This window comes from Mytilus galloprovincialis, chromosome 9, assembly GCF_965363235.1.
Source record: "Mytilus galloprovincialis chromosome 9, xbMytGall1.hap1.1, whole genome shotgun sequence".
NCBI classification, from domain to species: Eukaryota; Metazoa; Mollusca; class Bivalvia; order Mytilida; family Mytilidae; genus Mytilus; species Mytilus galloprovincialis.
In genome coordinates this window covers 4,989,350-5,011,405 of record NC_134846.1, presented here as the reverse complement: position 1 = coordinate 5,011,405, position 22,056 = coordinate 4,989,350, and the positions used below count along the sequence as shown (strand labels likewise).

General features: G+C 31.4%; 1 protein-coding gene across 1 annotated transcript; it reads right to left on the bottom strand.

Annotated features, from left to right (window-relative positions):
- Positions 1 to 495: 495 nt before the first annotated feature.
- Positions 496 to 21,165, bottom strand: LOC143046464 (uncharacterized). Its single transcript, XM_076219624.1, has 16 exons — positions 21,136 to 21,165; positions 20,313 to 20,415; positions 18,898 to 19,014; positions 17,352 to 17,501; positions 15,841 to 15,999; positions 14,106 to 14,287; positions 13,054 to 13,123; positions 11,100 to 11,192; positions 9,329 to 9,484; positions 7,423 to 7,616; positions 6,623 to 6,671; positions 4,345 to 4,500; positions 3,605 to 3,783; positions 2,078 to 2,144; positions 1,240 to 1,296; positions 496 to 656 (listed from the first exon to the last, which is right to left on the bottom strand). Exons 1-16 carry the CDS (start codon positions 21,163 to 21,165, stop codon positions 496 to 498), a joined length of 1,923 nt encoding a protein of 640 aa, XP_076075739.1.
- Positions 21,166 to 22,056: the final 891 nt, after the last annotated feature.

The following is a 22,056-nucleotide window of genomic DNA, read 5'->3' as shown; positions in this document are numbered from 1 at the left end:
GTGTTTGTTTGTTTGTCTGTTTCCTTTTTAGCCATGCTTTTTCAGTTCATTCGTCACTTACAAGTTTGAAAGTCTATTTAGAATATTTGCCACTATCTTTGGAAGTACATTCATTCATCCTATTGAACATCTGATTGACATTAAAAGTATTAAGAATCTGCTTACTCTTCTGAAGTATCCGATCAACTCTAGTTTTGATATGGTTTGTACCGTGTAGTGCCCTTTCATTAGCTTTCTACGATGTTTTATGTGTACTGTTGTTTGCGAGTTCGTCTGTTTTCTTTTCAGCCATGTGTTAATTTTTTTTCTCGACTAACAAGTTATAATGTTCTATTTTTATATTTGCTTCATTTTAGGAAGTAAATTCATCATAATACACATAGCGTTGAAATTATCGGTTGCATGAAAATGGTTTCAATTTGGTACTTTTTGTTTAATAATATACGTCAGCCTAACATCAAATATACCGCTGTTCAATCATATGTCATATTAAGATTAAGCATTCACAAAAACTGGTAGCCAATACGTTATTGTACCTTTACAGCAAACTCCTAGTTTGCCAATTTGTGGATTAGTCTTGCAATAGTAACCTTGAGGACACTTTCTATCAGTTGTTCCACAGAAATTATTTGGCAAAGGGTTTCCAATGTTGCAATCTGTAATGCAAATGAACACTTATTCATTTTCTGCATGTTCTCATCCGTATGAATTATTTTCTCCATGATAGCTACTCGATATACATGTTTGACGTCTTTGAGCAATGTCAATAGAAAAGCAGCCGACTCATAATTTTGAATAACACTTCATCATATACATTGCTACACTTAGTTTTTCATGAAATAGAGTGGTTGTTCATGATATATAATTGGTTCGTCTTCATCTTTCCATTACTTGTTTTGCACCTTTTAATACATTTGGGTTTTTTTTTTTAATTATCTTATAATATAAAATTTGTGTATTGGCTTTGTCTAAACCAAATATGTATTCTCGTGAATGAGTCATTAAAAAGAGCTGGAAGACAATGTTACACGAACTATGAATATAAGCAATTCAAACAATACTCGATCGAGTCAAAATCAAAATAAACAAGAAAAAGTATTAAGATCATTAAACACTTTGAACTTTGAAATCAACAAAGAGTAAATGAAACCAAAAGAAGGATTCTATCACGATCAAGTTTTATGTTATGTTATTAAGATTTCAGTGTTGAACATAACGAATAATGAAGTGCTAAATTACCTATACAAAAACTACAGCAAGGTGGAGGTCCACAACAATTTGCGCAGAGTGGCGGTGCTGAAATTAAAAAAAAGGTAGATATTTATAAAATGACAAAAAAAATATTGAAATCTAACCTGGCAAATGATTTTTGATGGTTTTTAATTAACGAGGGAGATACAAATACAGTGTGTATACCTTATTGTGTATACCTTATTCAGATACATCTGCTTTCAACGTAAATTTTATTATTCCACATTTTCTGTTTAAACGTAAGATATAGAATGAATGAAAACTGAACTTGTCCTCGGTCAATATCAATGTAAGGGGGCAATAACCCGTTATAATGCCATACTACAGGTAATGTAATAGTTTTGACTTTATCGTTTGAATGACAATATCAATATGAGTCTTAAATACGTTCTTAGTGGTTTTAATGTTTAAAAAAAACATACTTCTGTTATCTGATTCGACATTAAAAAGCATGTTTCTCCTCATTTTTCTTCATTAAAAAAAAACCGCGTTAACGTCACAAATAGGAAACATTCGAAAATGGTATAAAGTACATTGTGGCTTACCTCCGACAGTTTAAGGGCAAACTACATTTAAAGCATGTTTAAAAGTTTGTGATGCGGATATTACCAATTGATAGGAGTCAATATGGAAAAGGATATAGAAATTTATAAAATTGTAAAATAATCACTACTTACAAAAAGGACACATCTATTTTCTGTATTGTTCAATATGAAAAATGTTGTTGTTTTAAAATTAAGATAAAAAAATTGAGAAATATTTGCGTCCATAAAATCATTAATGACATATATGTTTAAGATATACAATATCTATATGTTAAACTTACGTTGAATTGGGACAGGTGGTGGCGGAGCTGTTTCTTCCTGGTCATCTCCTTGACCAATTAAAGGACACTATAGAACAAAAATCAGTCACATACTAAATAATTGCTCTGGTTATTTCACATTGTCTTGATTTTATTCATCTTAGCTTTTTTATTAAGAAATATTTACAAGAAATAAATAATCTTGACATTTATTTATTTTGGATCCTCAATGCTCTTAAACTTTGTACTTGTTTGGCTTTATAAATATTTTGATATGAACGTCACTGATGAGTCTTATGTAGACGAAACGCGCATCTGACGTACTAAATTATAGTCCTGGTCCCTTTGATAACTAACTATTATCTATATATCTTATGTTAAATGGAGTATGAACGGATGAGGGTTTGTAAACATATTTTGTTTTACGGTGCAAAGTTATGATAAAATTTGTTGATTAATGATAAAATATGATTCTAATGTGTAATTTAAGATGTTGAAGATTTCTGAAGTCGCTGCATTATTGGAAATACAATTTATTTGAAACAACCCGGAATAAACAGATTTTCACCAAAAAGTATTTTAAAATTAACACACTGAAGATACCAAAATGTCAAAATATATTGATAACAGAAAATTTATTACAAACTGCTATCTTCTCCTCGTGGAAGCAGAGCATACATACATGTAGATATTTAACACAAATGTGTAACTAAATACGTATAAATATATCTGTATAATTCGTGCAATGGATAATAGTAATTTCATATTTGATAATGGTTACCGTCAAGCAGGATAATTGTTTCCAAACAAGCAAGTTAAAAAAAATTTGAAATGAGAGTTATCTAAAAACGATATAAACATGATGAAGTGTATTTTAATGTAAAAGAGGGACGAGAGATACGATAGAAAACTAAAGAACAAACAATACAAACAACACCAAAAACTAGGGGTGATTGTAGGTGCTCCGGAAAAGTAAGCAGATCCTACTCCACATGTGGCACCCGTCGTGTTGCTTATGAGATAACAAATCTGGTAAATCATGTTAATAGTCTAATTCGGTAGGTCACATTTATGAAAGGGAAGGGGATTGTAGTTACGACGTAAGGAACATATCTGATATCATTTGTGAAACGGTTATTTACGAAAAGATGATTTCAACTTCAATATCTTTGGAACTCTTGATTTAATAGCTTCCTTGTGAGCAACAACCCTCTATCAAGAAAATCATGATAGGGAAAGGAAGCACGGGAATATCTGATCAATTGGGAGATATATACACCGTATGCAGGTGCTGCTGGAATGTTGACTAATGTAAGTCTTTCTTAAAATTAATTTATATGTTATTTTCTATAAATTCAAACTCATAAATGACAAATATCCTTTACTATCTTGATGCTTAACTGGTTTTGCGTAAAACTTCAACTTGATTTTGTTCCCGTTTACGTTTATTTTGACATTTTTTCGTTTTTATTATAGTATTCTAGTCAATTTTGTTTGCGGATATGATGCATACAAGTGCTGTTGGCATATTGTAACAGCCTTACTAACCTCTGCCGGTGGACAAGGGTGATCAGGACCAGGTCGAGGACCAAGTGGACCCCTAGTACAAGCAACCTTACATCTGACTCCATTTGTACTTGTCACATACTCAAAGATACACTTCGGTTCACAATCCCCTGGACCCACAGGAGATGACGGACATACTGGTTCTGGTGGACATGGATTCCCTAAAATTCGATAATTTGTGAGAGATGATCAATTAAATTAACAGGCCATACAGATAGTATTGCAAAACAACCATAAATGATTAACCGATCAGAACACAACAGAAAACGTCACAAATCCATCTACAGCATACAAATCAGCAAAACAGGTACGATACAGCACGCATGATGAACGAATAAACTGTTAATTGATTGAGAATAGGAACACCTTCACGACGTTAGCAGCTATTTCTAAGTCAACAGTCACAATACAATAGAACACAACCTGTTATTAAAAATATATAGATTATGCTACTATTTTAATACTAGTTTCTACAAATGTTGGCTTGCAAAAACCATGAACTGTCCTAGGTGAGACACACATGTACGAATGTAATCCAATTAATGATGGTGACTGGAAACTTTTGGTTTCAGCCGTTGGTTCTAATAATCAGCTCCCGCTAGTGTTGCATAAAGAACACATTTCTTTTAATGCACAAACACAGGTGAAAATTTACTTTTATTGTTGATTTGAATGAAGTGTTTTGCTTATAAATTAAGTTAGATGTATCTGTATCCTTATACCTGGATTTGTGCAATCGATTAAACATCCTTGATTACAGCATTTCTGGTTTCCAGGACAGCTTTTATCATTTAAACATTTAGAAGGAAAAGAATTCGCTGGACATGATATAGCAGCAAGATTCACATATGGACATTCACCAGGTTTGCCAACAGGAGCTAGATACAATAATAAAACAAACATGACAAATATACAGGACGTGTACGGTAAAGAAGTGTTGCTTTTGTCCATTTTTGTTGCAATAACGAAAATTTGCCAGTTTAATGAGAGTTTACTGTTTATATTTTTAAACAGATAGTTGTAATAAAAACAAATATATGTATATAAGAGAGGCGAAAGATATTAGAGGGAACTCAAGTTGACTTGTGCTTTTATAATGCATATGTAAAGCGTGAATGTATCCTATTTATTGTGTTTTGACAATACATTAATCTGACATACCTCAGAAATTTAGAAATTCATACAACAATTGATATCTGTCCTTTTGACCACTAATGTGACCATGGGGAAACCTGCATGTTGTACATTTATCCAGAACGTTACCAAATATGACACAAACAGGCGGAAACTTTAGAGGAGTGCGAAGAAATAAACATGCAATGTATAATGACTTTAAGGACGTAATTAGGTGATTTTAGATAGATCAAGAATTTAAAATTGATACAACTTGTACAACCAAGAGAAGCATTAGATAAGGATCAAAATAAGCTCAAAATATTGATTTCAATATAGGTCAAAGAGCTCCTTTCAAAATATATGACATTATATTATGGCGGAAAAGGCTGACACGGACTTTTACCTTATATTTGCATTGGTTTTATTTGGGTCTCAAATCAAAAGAACGAAAATCAAGAAAATGCCAAAATTTTGGTAAATGACCTTTTATGAACTTTGAAGTCTTATATGAAAAGATAAATGTGTGTTATGGGGCAAAATATGTTACATTATATCGTAGGGAAAACACCATGAAGTCTGAACATTGGACATAAATTCCAAATTCTCACCTAAGTACATCCTTAACATTGCACTAGATCCGTCATTTGACTTATATACTTCTTTAGTGTAGCTCAATGCAAACATTTGTAAAAAAAACAGTGTAACATTACCCTGACAATTACCAGAGCTTTTTACATGGGAAATGTATTTTTTATAAATAATAATACATTATTTAAAAAGCGCATTAATATTACATATGTGGCAATAATTACTCAAAGGGCTTTACAATTAAAATGAATGAAATACAAAAAAAAAGATAAAAAAATAAAGGCAGCAGTAGTACAACATGTATACTGCTGTTCAAAAATATACAAACCACCAATTATACTACTAATTAAAGCAGATAAAGATAAAAAAAAATGTACCCTTAAAATTCAAAACATTCTAAATTAATGCAGTCAATTAAAATTAAATCTACAAGAAATCCTTAAAAGCTGTTTGAACGAAGTGAGTCTTCAGTTATTTTTTTAAACATCTAAACAATTTACACTCCACAAGGACGGTGGTAAACTATTCCAAAGAGAAGGCACAGAATTGTCAAAACTTCTTTCGCCTAAGATTTTCGTTCGGATTCATTCGGTAGATGTAAAAGCATACTGTTTTCCGACCTGAGTTAGCTTTTGCATTGTATTGTGCTTGCATGTCGTATCTAAATCTTAAAGGTAGCTAGAATCCTTATACATGTTATATGCTGTGTTTTGTATACATATCAGAGAAGTTCATGTAAATAACGGTAAAGAACGGGTAGCCAGTGTAACGATGTTTAAACAGGCGTCAAATTTACTTTTTCTTGTAACATGTGTAATCAAACGAGCTGCTGTGTTTTTGACAAGGTGTAGGTCTGTTAGATTCTGACATCAAATTATTTCGCCAGTTGTTGCTGTGTTCATTGTGAAAAATACAATCACACCTGCAAGGATCAAAAACTATTTTCATTGTCAAAGTTATGCTACTCATGAATCAATAACCAATTATGAAAAAAACATGATCTATACGTGCAGTTTTGTATCATGATTTTACGCACGAAAACTTGATTAAAATGGCCGTCAAAAGACTTGATAACTGGTGAAAAATGTATTACTTCGTCTTTGAAACAAGCACATTTAACAGTAAGATAACATTTGACTATCTGAATAAGATGCATTTGATTTAGCTGAAGTTGTTGGAAGGGGTCACATTTTATTTTTAGAAATATGTGCTATCAAATTACGCTGAGTACATATATATAACATGTATAAGATGATAAGTTGCATGTAGATAAACACTGTTTATATAAAGACTTACGTGGAGCTGGTGCTGGGGAAGGCGGTCCTATTGGTCTATGTCTAGGACACTAAAAGAGAACAAAACAATAAATAGTTATTCAGACGTATCTATGTTTGAGTTGAATATAAATATATGTTTAAATACTACAAGCCATATAATTATTAGTCTGTCTTTTCATTTTTTTAATACAATAATTGGCTACGTCAATAAGGTTCCGTTAAGTGAGTGTATCATGGAAAATGCCCTTTTTTAAAATAACGACTGTTTGTTTTCTTAATCAGTTGGTTATCCACTTTATGCACACGTGTTTCGTAGCCGTTATGGTTTGTATACTCAACAATGTACTATTCTGTATTTCATGTTTTATAGTTTTGAGTACACTTAAGGATGTTCGCTATTCTGTTGAAAAATAACAAGCTTTTTAAAAGACTGTTATGAATTGAAAGTAAATAAATGAAGAAAAAATAAAAGCAGAAAAAATGGAGGGTCTGTGTGCTTGTTTTCGAGATATAAGCCATAGAAAATTTGGCGGGAACTAATTCTCTTTAGATTTTTCTTACATTTCAAGTTAACATTGACACTCTTTTGGTTTCAAAAACTATGAAAAAGTAACAAGGATTTTATAAGATTTTGAAATATGTCTTTTTGAACTTCATGTAATAAAATTATGAAAAGAAAAGTAGGGGTTAGTGGGCAATTTTTTTTAATGGTAATATATAGATAAAACCAGAGGATTCTGAAAATCTAGCTAAAATTCAAAAATAGAGGAGCAAACATCCTTCATGTATTACACAACAACAATATTTGTATTAAATTACATTTGTTGGTGGACATGGTTCTCCTGGTGGACCGGGAGGGCCGTTTGCCAGAGTGCATCTTATCTTACATCTGGCTCCATTAACAGTTGTTATATACTCATAGATACACTGCGATTCACAATGTCTAACACCCGGACGACCTGGAGGACCTGCACCTTGGAGTGGACATCGGGGTTCTGGTGGACAAGGATTTCCTAAAATACAAAAAACTTTGAAAAAAGATAACGAATAAAGATTCATAAACAGTTTTGATTTGCATACTACATGTACTAATTATAATGTTTACATTATTTTTTTGTTTTTTTTTTAAATTTTATAACAACAATACATATTCCTAAATTAACACAATTTTTGGATCATTTGAATAGCATCTGTCTAAGGTCATAAACTAAAATGTACATACATTTCCAAAAAATAGTTCACTTTTGTTAAAGTAACTGCAAAAAACAAATCAAACAACCAACAATACTCAAACTAAAAAACAATACAGACACACGACAAAAGAAAAAAAAAAACCACCTTAATCTTTGACTTGTAATATTATTAGTTCTAGTATATAAAATTGATCCCATAACTGAAATGATTGTACATTTCATTTATTTGTTATTTTAGACGCCGAATAACATTTATCAGATTTGTTATATGAAACTTTGTTTACATAAAATAAAAACATACAAAAAAAAAAAAACAAACTTAAAAGTGGAAACATGAAGGTATTCAAATGAAATTCCAGGAGATAGTCTATGGTTATTTTGTAACAATCGAAAAACAGAAACTGAGACCAACTTCTTTATTTGACTGCCATTTGTATATTAAATTGTCGCATTCATACTTTTGGTTCAGTCTTAACTGGAATAAATTTCTCAGATATGGGATTCTGCTGAAAAGTGAACATTGTTCTAGGCCAATGAAACACTAGTACAATAGCAGTAAATATATAGTTCGCAGCTACAATATAGAATTCAGTTGCTGTATAATCCATACCATTTGAATCATTTTCATATCAAATCTAAATATTTAGACTTTAATTTTGATTGAATGTTAATTGAGAAAAAATAAGTTTACATGTTGCCCGTGATATTGTAAAAACTTACTCGATTTGTGATTTATAGGTACAACGGGCCGGGTATAAAATAGACAACACAAACACTTGTTATATGTATTGATAAATATTCTCAAGTCACTATAATTGATTAATTACTTTCAAGGAAACAAGTCCGATTTTATAAAATTATAATTCTACAATTGGCGTCATTGACATTGGAGTTTTTTGGATAATTTAACAATTTCTCTTGTTATAGTAAAACAAAATGAAAGCACTGTTATATCAAAAATTTTAATTGTTCGTTCATCAAGTTGAAAAAAAATGTTCCACACCATTAATTATCAATTAGCAACGATCAAAAGACAATTGTCTATTGGAGAATATTGATTGAACATAATGTTAAGTAATTTGTGGTCACGTGTCGAGTAGCATCTGCCGATTGAAAAGCATATTAACTTCTAAATTATAATATCTTTCGATACACAAATTTATATTTATGGTTGATTTACTTATATCTTCATATATCGATGTTCTTAGCTCATTAAACACCGTTTAAAATGTTGTTCCCAGTGTATTATGTAGTCCCTTAAGGTATATTTACATACTCTATTTATGTGGTCGGGCTCTTGCACCTAAAATCCGCTTCCAGACATGTCACCCTTCCCGGTCACACTATTCTTACTCCGAGCAGAACCAGTTGTGAACCAGCCGGGCTTCAAAATCACAGTCTCTTTAACTATCGAACGCCCGTCATGCTTTGTCGGGAAAAAATGATACATGTACACAGATAAAAGACTTACTGACTAAACTGCATAACCGACCGTTTTTAGTTTATTCGTGCTTTATATCTGTACTTATTACCTGGATCTGTGCAATCTATTGAACATCCTTGGTGGCAGCATTTCTGGTTACCTGGACAACTTTTATCATTTGAACATCTAGTAGTAAATGAGTTCGCTACACATTTTATAACAGCAAGGTTAACATATGGACATTCACCAGGTTTGTCAACAGGAGCTACAATCAAATAATAAAACAAATGTACAAGATGTTAATGGCAAAGGAGTGCTGCTTTTGTCCATTTTTGTGTCAAAAAACTAAGATATGTATAAACTGCAAGATTTAAGAACAAAATATGCATGATGTTGTGTGTAGACCCCACATATATCTGAAAGACTTTAGAAATCCATACCACAATTGATATCGGACCTTTTAACGACTAACGTGACCATACGAACCCTGTGTTTCGTCTACAATTGAAACAGTAACTATAGTTGTGAAAATGTTGTACTAAGCCAAAACATAAACCATTGATCAGCAAAATACATGCATTTCGTGATCATGTATAAGCGTATGTCCACGTATCGAAATGGCGGTGAGCAATTTTTACCCACATACAGTTGAAATAGTTATAAAGTCTTGGGGGCATTCTTTGTTTGTGTAAATTCTAAGAGAGCAATTAATGCAATTATAATTAAAGAAATAAATGTAACCAAATAAAAAGAGGGAGCTCCAGTCCGGTGACATTAATTATTTAACTCAATTTAAACATCTTCGATATATTGACCTAAAATCATTTATATTTTCAAATTTGTACTAAACAAATGCGAAATCGTGGAGTTTTATTAATTATTTTGATCTGAGCATCACCAATGAGTCTTATGTAGAAGGTATAAAACCTCTAATTCATATAGCATTAGTGGCTACTTTATCTTAAGTTCAAAGTGGCAGTTATTTCATGTCAAAACTATACTTTATCTTGACCTGTGCTGCGAAAAATCAGCATACCTTTAATTGCATATTAGAGCGTACTGTTTCTCGGAAATTTGATAGTACAAAAACAGAAACGTTTGATCTGAACTAAAGGCCAAATGAGTCCTCAAATTAAAATTGCATATACTTCTTTATTATCCAAATAAAAAAGGGTTTTAAAGTGTTCCCGAATCCCCAAGCTTTCATTTGATACCAAATTACCCAAATATTTCCACTATTGACAAATATACAGCTATGCGTAGAAACTGTTTTGTTTTAAATATGTATTACTTTCTTGTACTTCTTTCCGACCAGGGCTATATGAGTGGTTCTATGAAAGAAGAAAGGCGCGTCTGGGATAATAAATTATTATCCTGGTACATTTGATAACTATAAAAGGTATATTTGTGCATCCATTTGCTTCAATTAATTAACACCTACTTATGAACTATCGATCCAGTAATGATATTCTGCTCAGTTTAAGCCACCATAGGCGCAGTTCTGCTTTCAATCCCATGAACGGTTACAGTCATAAGTTTTGTAATTGTTGTTTGCCATTTTTGGTCATTTGTGACTGTTTTTGTTTCGTTTTTCGTAGTTTAAATGTTCCTCTTTTCATTTTCGCAATGATACAGATTTTTCATTTCTGTAAACATTGCATTTTCTATATTTTATTAATGATTTACATTAGACGTTCTTATTTCAATTACAAATGGATGTTTTTTTTTAAATAACTATACATGTTATCTATCTATACACAAAATTGAGAGACTGTCGGACAGACCAGTAAATAGGTTTTTTCCGCTAAATATACCATAAAAGTTGTTAAAAAGACTTCCATAACAAATTACAAGTATTTAAACATTATATGTTTGCTTACCTGGTTTACATTTGCATGTTGGACATTTATTTTCATCCAGAACATTACCAAAAGGACAAAATATGGCACAGACAGGTGGACACTTATGTGGACCTAAAACAAATTAACATATTAAAACATGAACGATGCCCTAGATCCGTATTTCGACTTAAATATCTCTTCAGTGTTTTTCGAGGTAGCTTACATACTTTGCCATGTTTTATTATGGTTGTATGTTCATTTTTAGCTCACCTGGCCCGAAGGGCCAAGTGAGCTTTTCTCATCACTTTGCGTCCGTTGTCCGTCGTCGTCGTCGTCGCTTAAAATAGAACATAGGGGTGAAATGTGATTTTGGCTTATAACTCTGAAATCAAAGCATTTAGAGCAAATCTGACATGGATAAAATTGATTATCAGGTAAAGATCTATCTGCCCTGAAATTTTCAGACGAATCGAACAACCGATTGTTGGCTTGGTGCCCCTGAATTGGCAATTTCATGGAAATTATACCGGCTATTATCTTGAATATTATTATAACTAGAGATACACTGTAAACATCAATAATGTTCAGCAAAGTAAGATCTACAAATAAGGTAAATGACTAAAATGGTCAGTTGACCCCTTAAGGAGTTATTGCCCTTTATAGTAAATTTTTACCAATTTTTCGTAATTTTTTTCTAATCTTTTACAAAAGTCTTCCAAGATGACCGCCATGGCTAAAAATAGAAAATAGGGGTAAAATGTAGATTTTGGCTTATAACTCTGATACCAAACCATTAAGAGCAATTCAGACGGGGGTTAAATTGTTTTGCAAGTCAAGATCTATCTGCCCTGAAATTTTCAGATGAATCCAACAACTGGTTGTTGGGTTGCTGCCCCTGAATTTGAAATTTTTGTTTTGTTCTGGGGCAGCAACCTAACAACGGGTTGTCCGATTCATCTGAAAATCTGTAAAAGTTAACAGACGACGCCGGATGACGACGACGACGACGACGACGGACGACGGACGCAAAGTAATGAGAAAAGCTCACTTGGTCCTTCGGGCCAGGTGAGCTAAAAAAGGCAACAATGAAAATAAATATGAAACAAAAAAAAAAACCAATTGCTTAAAAGACAACGATAACATATTATAAAAATTGAAACAGTATTGTTTTGCTTTACCTGTTTTACATTTGCATGTTGGACAGTTGTTTTCATCAAGAACGTTTCCAAAATTACAAAATATGGCACAGACAGGCGGACACTTTGCTGGAGCTAAAACAGGAAAGATAAAATGATATTAAACGTGCAGCAGTTTTGTATACAGACTTGTAAATGTCTCATAATATTGCTCGAGACGAACACAATAGTTTATTATAAATCCTTGACTTGAACTAATGCTAAAGATCGGATCAAACCTAAAAATAAAAGTGTAGCCAAATTTTGACAATTTATCGTAGCTTTGTACATAGGGGATGTAATTTCTAATTAAAATGGCCAAATTTCTGAAAATACCATCGTAAACAAACAGTCACATAGAAAAACTCATTTTAAAAATGTTTAAAAGGATCCAATGCAATTTATTCATTATCAAATATATTTTATTCATAAATAATTAACCAATAAGGAGTTTTCAAAAGGTAAAAGTGGAGATATGTATCAAGATTTTTGACATTCGAAAATTGAATAAAGAGTCCGTCAGAAGAGGTCAAAATTTACATGGAAAACTTACCTTTCCAGTTTAAAAAAAAACATCTCCCCTGAATGGAAACAAGACAAGTACGGGAAATGTTTACCTTTCTTTGGCCTTGGATGATTTACATTTAAAAACAGTACGATACAGTTTGATTATCAAATAAAGATGCTTTTAATTTTACTAAAGATGTAATTCTTTTTTACTTTTTACATGTTTTAGTTAAGTTATGTTTACGATAAGAAGATCTTTTATTAAATTCAAAAGATGCATGCCGATAAACATTGTTAAGATCCTGACTTACGTGGAGCTGGTGCGGGGGCAGGCGGTCCTATTGGTCTACCTATAGGTTCAACAGGACCAATCCGAGGACACTAAAATGATAGATCCAGAACAATAAATACAATTTGAATGTTTTGATATTTCAGTTAATTGTAGACACCTTTAATTATTACAAGTCATTTTGAATATGACACAAATCAGTTAGTTTTATTTGGATTCTTAAAGACATATGATCTGGTGCGTAAATTGAACATTGATAAGTTTATGTACAATCGATCATATCTTTTAATTAAAACAAAATTGAATTGTTTATGTCTTTACGCCATGCCTTAAATCAGTTATTCGTACAAAATGCGTGCCATCAACAGGTACAAAAGATAACCAAGTGACAGTCAGACTCGTGAAACGAAAATAAACTAAAATACCAAGGCTACCCCCCCCCCCCCCGCAAAAAAATAAAAAAATCAAACAACAGTGTACATAACACAACATGATCAATATTTAACAATATGCATATATACATGTTCAGGACCATATTAGTATTTGAAACATACGCTCTCATGCCATATGGAATTTACTGACCCCATATATATCAGATTAGGTCACTATCACACTATGTAACTAATAATACCCATACGGTTATGACCGTACGCGTATAATCAAATACTCATATGGTCCGGAACATATACATATGAGAATTCAAAAAGTTTAAAAACAATCTAGCAAAACTAAAGATACCTGTACCACGAAAAGGCATGTACCAAGTCAGGAATATGATTGTTTAGTCCATTCGTTTGAAATGTTTGGGTTTTTTAATTTTGCAATTTGATAAGATTTCTTGTTTAAGTAATTTTCTTATCATAAGAAATATAGTTAGACAAAAGCAGGAAATACATGGTTCTTATATTTACGTGTTTTTAATTCTACAGTTCTGACGATCCTAAATTTTATTAATTAGTCGGTTACCCAAACGTGTTTCCTTGGTTTTAATACTTTACAATATACAGTATACTTTTCTATTTAGGTTATAAGCACAATTACGTATTCATCACACATACAACATGAATTACTTACATTTGTCGGTGGACAGCGTTGTCCTCTTGGTCCTTGAGGGCCGAATGACCGAGTACATTTTATCTTACATTTTGCCCCATTTACTGTTGTTATATACTCATAGATACACTTAGCTGGACATCTTCCAGGACCAGGACCTCCACGTGAGGGTGGACATCGCGGTTCAGGTGGGCAAGGATTTCCTAAAATGCAAAAAAAAAAAGACTGAACAAAATAATGTTAAGTGAGCTATCTATAATATATAACATGTATAAGCAATACAATAATTTCAAAATATGGTAATGATAACGGTATCATCTTCACAAAATATGACATTGTTATAGTGTAAGCTAAGAAAAAAGGGACAGCTTCATTCGTGCTAACGTTTTTAATATAAAAAAATAGTACTTTACTGGATATATATTTAACAGTTATGTGCATTCAAAATTACCCGGGAAAATAACTTTTATTCATACTAATATACGTAACCTGTCATAATTACATTTAGTTCTTACATGTCATTGTAAATAATTAAGAATTTGAATTTCTCAGACAAATGCATTATTCCATGTTTAAATTCTTGTGTTGGTATGTGAAAATAACTACATCTTTTAGTAATGATTATAGGTTTCCACTACAAATCTGTTTGCCCCATTGATAAGTCCTCTTTCGTGCCTATACATGTAAGATTTTAAAATTACTCAGACTTGCATTATATATATACCTTAGTTTTAGATTACTCGGAATTGTTTTATACATCAAAATTTATGGATTTGTATTTCTCAGACAAGTGCATTATTCCGTATTTGGATTTTTATGTTGGATGTGAAATAATTACATCTTTAAGTAATGGATCACCTTCTGATTATATCTTTTCACTAAATACCTGTTATAAATAACTCCTCTTTCATGCCTGAGCGACTTTAAATTACTCAGACTTGGAATTATACATATATGCTATCCTTTGGTTTAAGAGTACTTTGAAGTATTTTTTTCAAACTTGCAAAAGAAATCAGACGTCACATCAAAGCTAATGTAGGAAACATAGAAATTATCAACAAAGACTGAAAATTGTCTCGATGTGTCAATAGATCAATATTTGTTGGTTTCCTTACCATTGTTCCATGTAATTATCTATATTGTATTTCCGTTCTACTATACCAAATACATACCCTAACGTAAATACTTAGAAAGCACGAATACAAAAATTTAGTATAGTATGATAAGACAATGACGGGATGTATAAGAATATTGTTATATTATATTTAAAAAAGAAACAAAAACGCAGATAGTACAAAAGCAAAAATGAAACACGAGAATACAAAAAAATATCATAGAACAATAACACAATGACTGATGCATAAGTACAGAGCCCCGTCAAGTGTTTATCACCAAAAACAGACTAAACAATATCAGTAATACCTACATGTATTAAGACAAATAAAAGAATACTACTAAAACATGTTATTAAGAGAACAAACAACGTCAGAATCCGAATAAAAAACTGTTGTTAATTTTTCGAATTAACATTTTGACATTTTCGACTTCTAGGTGGATCTGATCATTATTGTTTCTAAAAATGCTAAAACCTCGGATGTTAGTTGGGAAAAAGGAAATTTTAATAACAATTTAGATGTTACTACAAGTCTATTGTATCTTTTAGTTTTATCAAACACTTTATCCTTTTCAATACACATTTCATACTTAAACTCAAAATTATCACGCCAGATCTGACAATATATTTTCATTTGCCTACCTGGATCTGTGCATTCCTTGTAACAACCGTTGTTACAGCACTTTTGTTCTCCAATACAACTTCCTTCACCACTACATTTATCACTTCTGAGTTTCTGCACTGGACATGATACAGCAGCAAGGTTCACATATGGACATTCATCCTTGTTATCAGGTGAAGCTTAATTGCAATTGAAATAATAAAATATAGTTGTACATCATTTGTTTTTTAAATGACCTACAGTAAATAAACGATGTCTTTATGAAGAAAAGTCATGTTTATATAAACCTGTTCATGCTAATGTAACATTAAATAATTTATATATTCAAAGATGGTATGTTATTTTTGATATTAACTTTAATTGGATTTAGGTATTTTTGTTATTTCATTTTTTTTCTATGTCATGTATATGGAAATAATATGGTATGATTACCAATAAGGCAACTTTCTACTGGAGACATATGTCACACAAATTTACACTTATAGGTAAATTTTTATACGGCCTTTAACATTGCGAAATACACATACCGTAATGTCAGCTAAAAATGGCCACAAAATTACAAACGTTAAACAATTTACATAAGCCAATACACGGTCTGATTTATGAACAAAACATTGAACAAAAATTATATATGATGTACGACATACGAACGACAACCAATGGTACAAAATAAGAACAAACTGCAAATCAGATTGAAACAGCTTATCGCATCAGATCGATACAAAACACGAACACATCTAACAAAATCATGAACTGGACATGGTATGGTACATGTATCCATATGTCACCACAACATAAAAGACCTCAAATAATGATCTGAGAGTACTTGCAGTTACTGACAACTAATTCAAACCAAAAAGCAACTAATGATCAAGCACATGTCTACGACGTATCAACAATTACAATGGATTAAAGATAAAGAACTAAGAAAAAGTCAGAAAAAAATCACGAAATTGTAAAAAGCAAATGTAAATCGATTGTAGAGCCATGAATGTGCATATGCAATCAAACATTAATAGAATTATGTTTTATTTTAATTTTCTGATTTATAAGACCATAGAAGATTACTCAACTGTAAAGAACACACATGACACAGGAATGTCATATTTCGGCAGTGTTCAAACTTTGCAGAAAGTGTTAAAAGCGCATGTTACATGTTAATGATAATATGTTGCCTTACGTCAAATAATGAAACAGCTAATTAACAAATATACATTTTAAATCCTGCAGAACACAAGCTGATCGGTTCGTAATTACTTGTAGATTATTACAATTCTTGAGGTAGACTTATAAACGTGCTCTTTCTACTTACAGCTTATTTAACATCATGATATTCATTTAAAATATTAAATTGTTTTTAATTTTAATGATCAAATCTGTAAAAAAAATTTAATAAATTCATTATAACAATGATGCAGTTTTTCACACGTACCGTCGCAAACTATTTTTACACTTGAATCAGTCATGAATATAACATCAAAACAGAAATAGGCATCAATCGAGTACATAAATTGATTGAGCCTTGAAATACCTGGATTTCTACATCGGAATTCACATCCACTCCTGCAACATTTCTTATATCCAGGACAACCTCTGTCATTACTACATTTTCTAGGTAATGGACCACCAGGGCAAGACAAAGCAGGTAGGTTGACAAATGGACATTTACCAGGTTTTTGAACTGAAAATTAAATACAGGTTGATTAACAAAAATACTGGACTAAAATGGAAAAATTTATAGCTCAAACACGACCAAAAAACTACTGTCATAATACTGACTTTATATAGACATTTCATTATCTAATTATGTATAAAATGATGTTTTAAATCTGACTTTATAAATATTTTGATATGAGCGTCACTGATGAGTCTTATGTAGACGAAACGCGCGTCTGGCGTACAAAATTATAATCCTGGTACCTTTGATAACTATTTATTAAACTTGTGTAGCCTAAGCTTTACCTTGTATGAAATAAAACTGCATGATAACGACAACAAGATGTGAACAATACAAACACAATTATTAGGTAAATATGTCAAAAATTGTGTAATAAAATACTACATTGTAATATAATCTTAATCACTATTAAAAGAATATATGACGAAGTAAAACAAAATGACATATAGACAAGAAAGAAAGACAGTAAAAAAAGTAGTGACGTTAGCTGGTCATGACATAGCAATTTGGCTCATTAACTTTCTGCTCAGACACTGATGATTTTTTCTAAATTATCTTTTGCAGCTGCAAACTCTAGAATATCAAATCAGTTTTGAAATGTATATACCATAAAAATGCAAGTGAAATTTGTATATTCTGCTAAGATCGGGTTATTTATAGTTTATAACCGTCTCGTAAGTGATAGATTCATGTTCTGAGATGACCACTTGGGTCAAATTAGAGATATAAGTATAACAGTAAGGCAGAACAAGCCATGTCTGTAATTTCTGTTATTCTTAGATTTGATGGATAAAATTATGGAACTAAATCCGAAACATGTGGAATTGTTTCGATTCGTATAGGACAAATTCGGTAATTTTGTCAACCGTGAAAGCCCTATACACACGATACTGTTTTGGCTGTTCTGTTTTACCCAATTTTGATAGAATTAGTAATATCATATAATTCAATGATTTTTTTTAAATCACATTGTTCGCCTATATATTTTCATCCAAAGTAATTTTATTCGTTCTAAGGCGTTTATTTACATTTGAATTTTTGTTTACGGAAACATATTTGTGACGTCACCTTGTTTCGTTGCCATGCTAAGACAATAACATCATTTCGCGGAATTTTTATTTTATAAAATTTTACCATGAAAAATTAATTGAAATGGACTGGCTTGTTTATTTTGCTATAGAATAGAGATAGATATATTGTAATTGAATCTTGGCCTTCGTAAAATGGGTGCGTCAGGTAGGTTTACATTTTACTAAAAAAATCTATAATGAGTATATTTTCAAAATTCCTGAATGAAGAACCTAGTTGGGAATCAGTCTTTAGTCATTATTTGAAATGTGATTAAGGAACAACTGGAATGGTCTGACACCAAATGCTTAATATAGGTCTAACTTATTACCTGGTTTACAAGGAATTTCTACAGGTGGACCGTTACATGTAACTCCGCGTACAATGATGGGATCACCTGGTCTTGTGCAAACACCTGGTCCAGGAGGTCCATACTGGGGACAAGGACCTAAAAGTGTTAATTGTGGTTATCACTGGCTTTGAAAAAAATAAAGTAGTGTATTTTCAACAAGATATATCGAGATGTTTGTAAATAAACGGTAATCTTGGGATAACATAAATATTAAAAAGCAAGTTAAAACACAGATAACAAACAATCTTCATTGATATAGGAATAGATTAATTGCATAACATATGCAAACGTTAACGGTTATGACATTGAAACTTCAAGTTTTCCTTTTAATGTAGAAACTGGTTTATGTCTACATGTCAGTCCTTCTTATATCTATGAATACTAAGAAGTTTAAAGATTTTGCAATGCGTTAACTGGTTTACATGTCACATGATGCGGCTTAATCATGTCTACAAACTTAAAAAGGAAACGGTATCCAGATATAAGACTTAAAGATTAGAATGATTTAGTTTTTTTTTAATTTTGTTTATGTATAGATAAACAATAAATAGATGTCACATGAAAGACATTTTCGTGTCAGATTGTAAGCATCATTCAATGTTCTTGAAATTGGAATCAATATGTTACATGTTATTTACATTTATTGTCATTTTTACGTACTATTTTCACATAAACATGTCTTACAACCATTTCTATCATTTTGGAAGCCAAACTGGCAATTGGTATTGTCACAAGATACGATAGGACATGCTGAAAAATATATGCTAATAATAATAGTTTATTGTACTTGTTTTGCTATGACATATATCACATATTAAGCTTCAGTTGATTATCACTAGAAGTATTTTTTCGACCTTAAATATATCATACATTAACATTCCATAAAACACGTAGGCTTTTATGACAGAGAAAGAAACATATTATACTTTATATTTTTATTCAACATGGTATAGAGAATGTGCAAACGTTTTTCATATTAATAAAAGGTAGGAGATGTGGTACGGTACAAATAAGGCAACTATTTGGCAAAGTTCTGGTCAATTGAATTTGTTCTTTTTCTAAAAAGTTTGCTAATTCTTACATGTTGTTAATTTGTTATGTTCTAATTCAGAATGATGTTGATAATCATGTAATACTATAAAATTTTGCCAAAAATTTTTTTTTTTATTCCTAACTCTTTTCTCTTCCCGTTTTGTTTTGTGCTATATACATGTGACTCATTATACCTATCATTCACATGAGAAGACACTCCTTGTATGTATCAAATAAGTAATGGCTATGCATTAACGTTAAAATATTCAGAAATAAATTGAAATGTGTTATTGCTAGTATTACTGAACCTTTAATCAGAAATGACAATTGTGTCTGTGATCTAATTGTATTATTTACTTTACCTGGTTCACAGGGGATTGTTACAGGTGGTCCGTCACATTTAATTCCCCGTATAAATATGGGATCACCTGGTCTTGTGCAAACACCTGGAGGATTCGGTCCATACTGTGGACAAGGACCTAAAAAATAACAATGCAGTTTTTTTTGCGTTTGACCAAGTCCGGGGCATCTGGCATAGTCTTGTTTTGTATGTTTGTTTTGTATTGTTGTTCATTTATTCATAGTTTAGTGTAGCGTCCATTTTCTCTAAACATTCACACATTTGTGTTTAGAAACAGATTAATACGCCGTCTGTTGTGGGATCTTCTCACGGTGTTGAGAAAGATCTGTTGGTGGCCTTGGAGTGTTTCCTGGTCTTTGATCGGATATATGTTACATTCTTGATATACGGCGATAAAGTTTTTTTTCAATGCAATAAACATTAGACGGGGTAATAACACAATATATGCATGACGGATTGTGAACTCATAGCTAAATGTATGCCTTCGATAGCAGAATGAATATTTGTACAGCATGCTAAATTAATAGTTCCTATGTATACACATTTACACTTTTTACTCATTTTATTTTTAAACATTTTATATTACTTAGTAATATTACCTTAACATTTAGAAAAACAGTAATGGATACAATATTAGTACTATGTATATGTATAACCTTAAGAGGTGGATGCTGTTCTTTTTAAAAGATTAACGGATTTGCCTGTAGTTGTTGATTTATAAATTTATATATCATTTATGTTTATGAACAATAATACTTAACTAAAATTTGAGTAATAATCAATAAATGTATGATTTTTATCAATATCAAAAACGAATCACTTACTATTTTTACACAAACATGTCTTACAACCATTACGATCTACTTCGAAGCCGAACTCGCATTTGGCGGATTCACAATTTACAGAGGGACAAGCTGAAAAGTACACGATAATAATACTCAGTCTAGTGTATGTCATTGTCATGTTGCATACCGATAATGGTTAACAACTATATGCTTGCATTTGATACATCAAACGAAAACCTTTGTATTGTTTTAGCTTCTGTCATGATTGACATTTGTAGAAACATATTAAATAGCAAATTAACCTGACGATATCGGGATATGGGTATTTAGTCGGATCTTAACACGTACTTGTGATTTGTTTAAAACCGGTTTTAACGAAGAAATGTCGAAATGTTCAAAACTTAATTAAATCTGTTTTTGGGTAAGATGGTGCAAGCATACGATTTTTATTGCGTCTTACACTTTGAGAAGCGAATAATCTTTAGCTACTTTATTTAAATATTGTGTAAAAACGTTAATTATGAGCTATGAAAGTCAAGTGGCTCAAGCATTTTGCTGAGGAAGTTTGAAAAAAATGCAAAGAAATATTTTAACAGTGGGTTAGATTTCATTAGTCTTTACTATCTATAGATTAACAACTTTTGGTTATATTTATAATTTAGAATCCTCATTGAAGGTGGAGCGCGATTGCACAGTTAATTAATTATATTGATGTGCCATTTGTATGCAAGAGTGACATTCCGTTGTATTATGTGCCAATTCGAAAAAGTTATGCGAGTATTGTCTCCCTTTAACAGGTTCATTATTTTATAATTAAGTTTAGGTTTCTGATATAATTTGAATAGTTACAAAATGTATCAATTCAATATTTTTCAGTTTTTGTTATCGGTGTATCAAAAACATTGATGTACGAATATAATTTCATAAATTTGAAACGTTTAAAATGATTACATACCAATA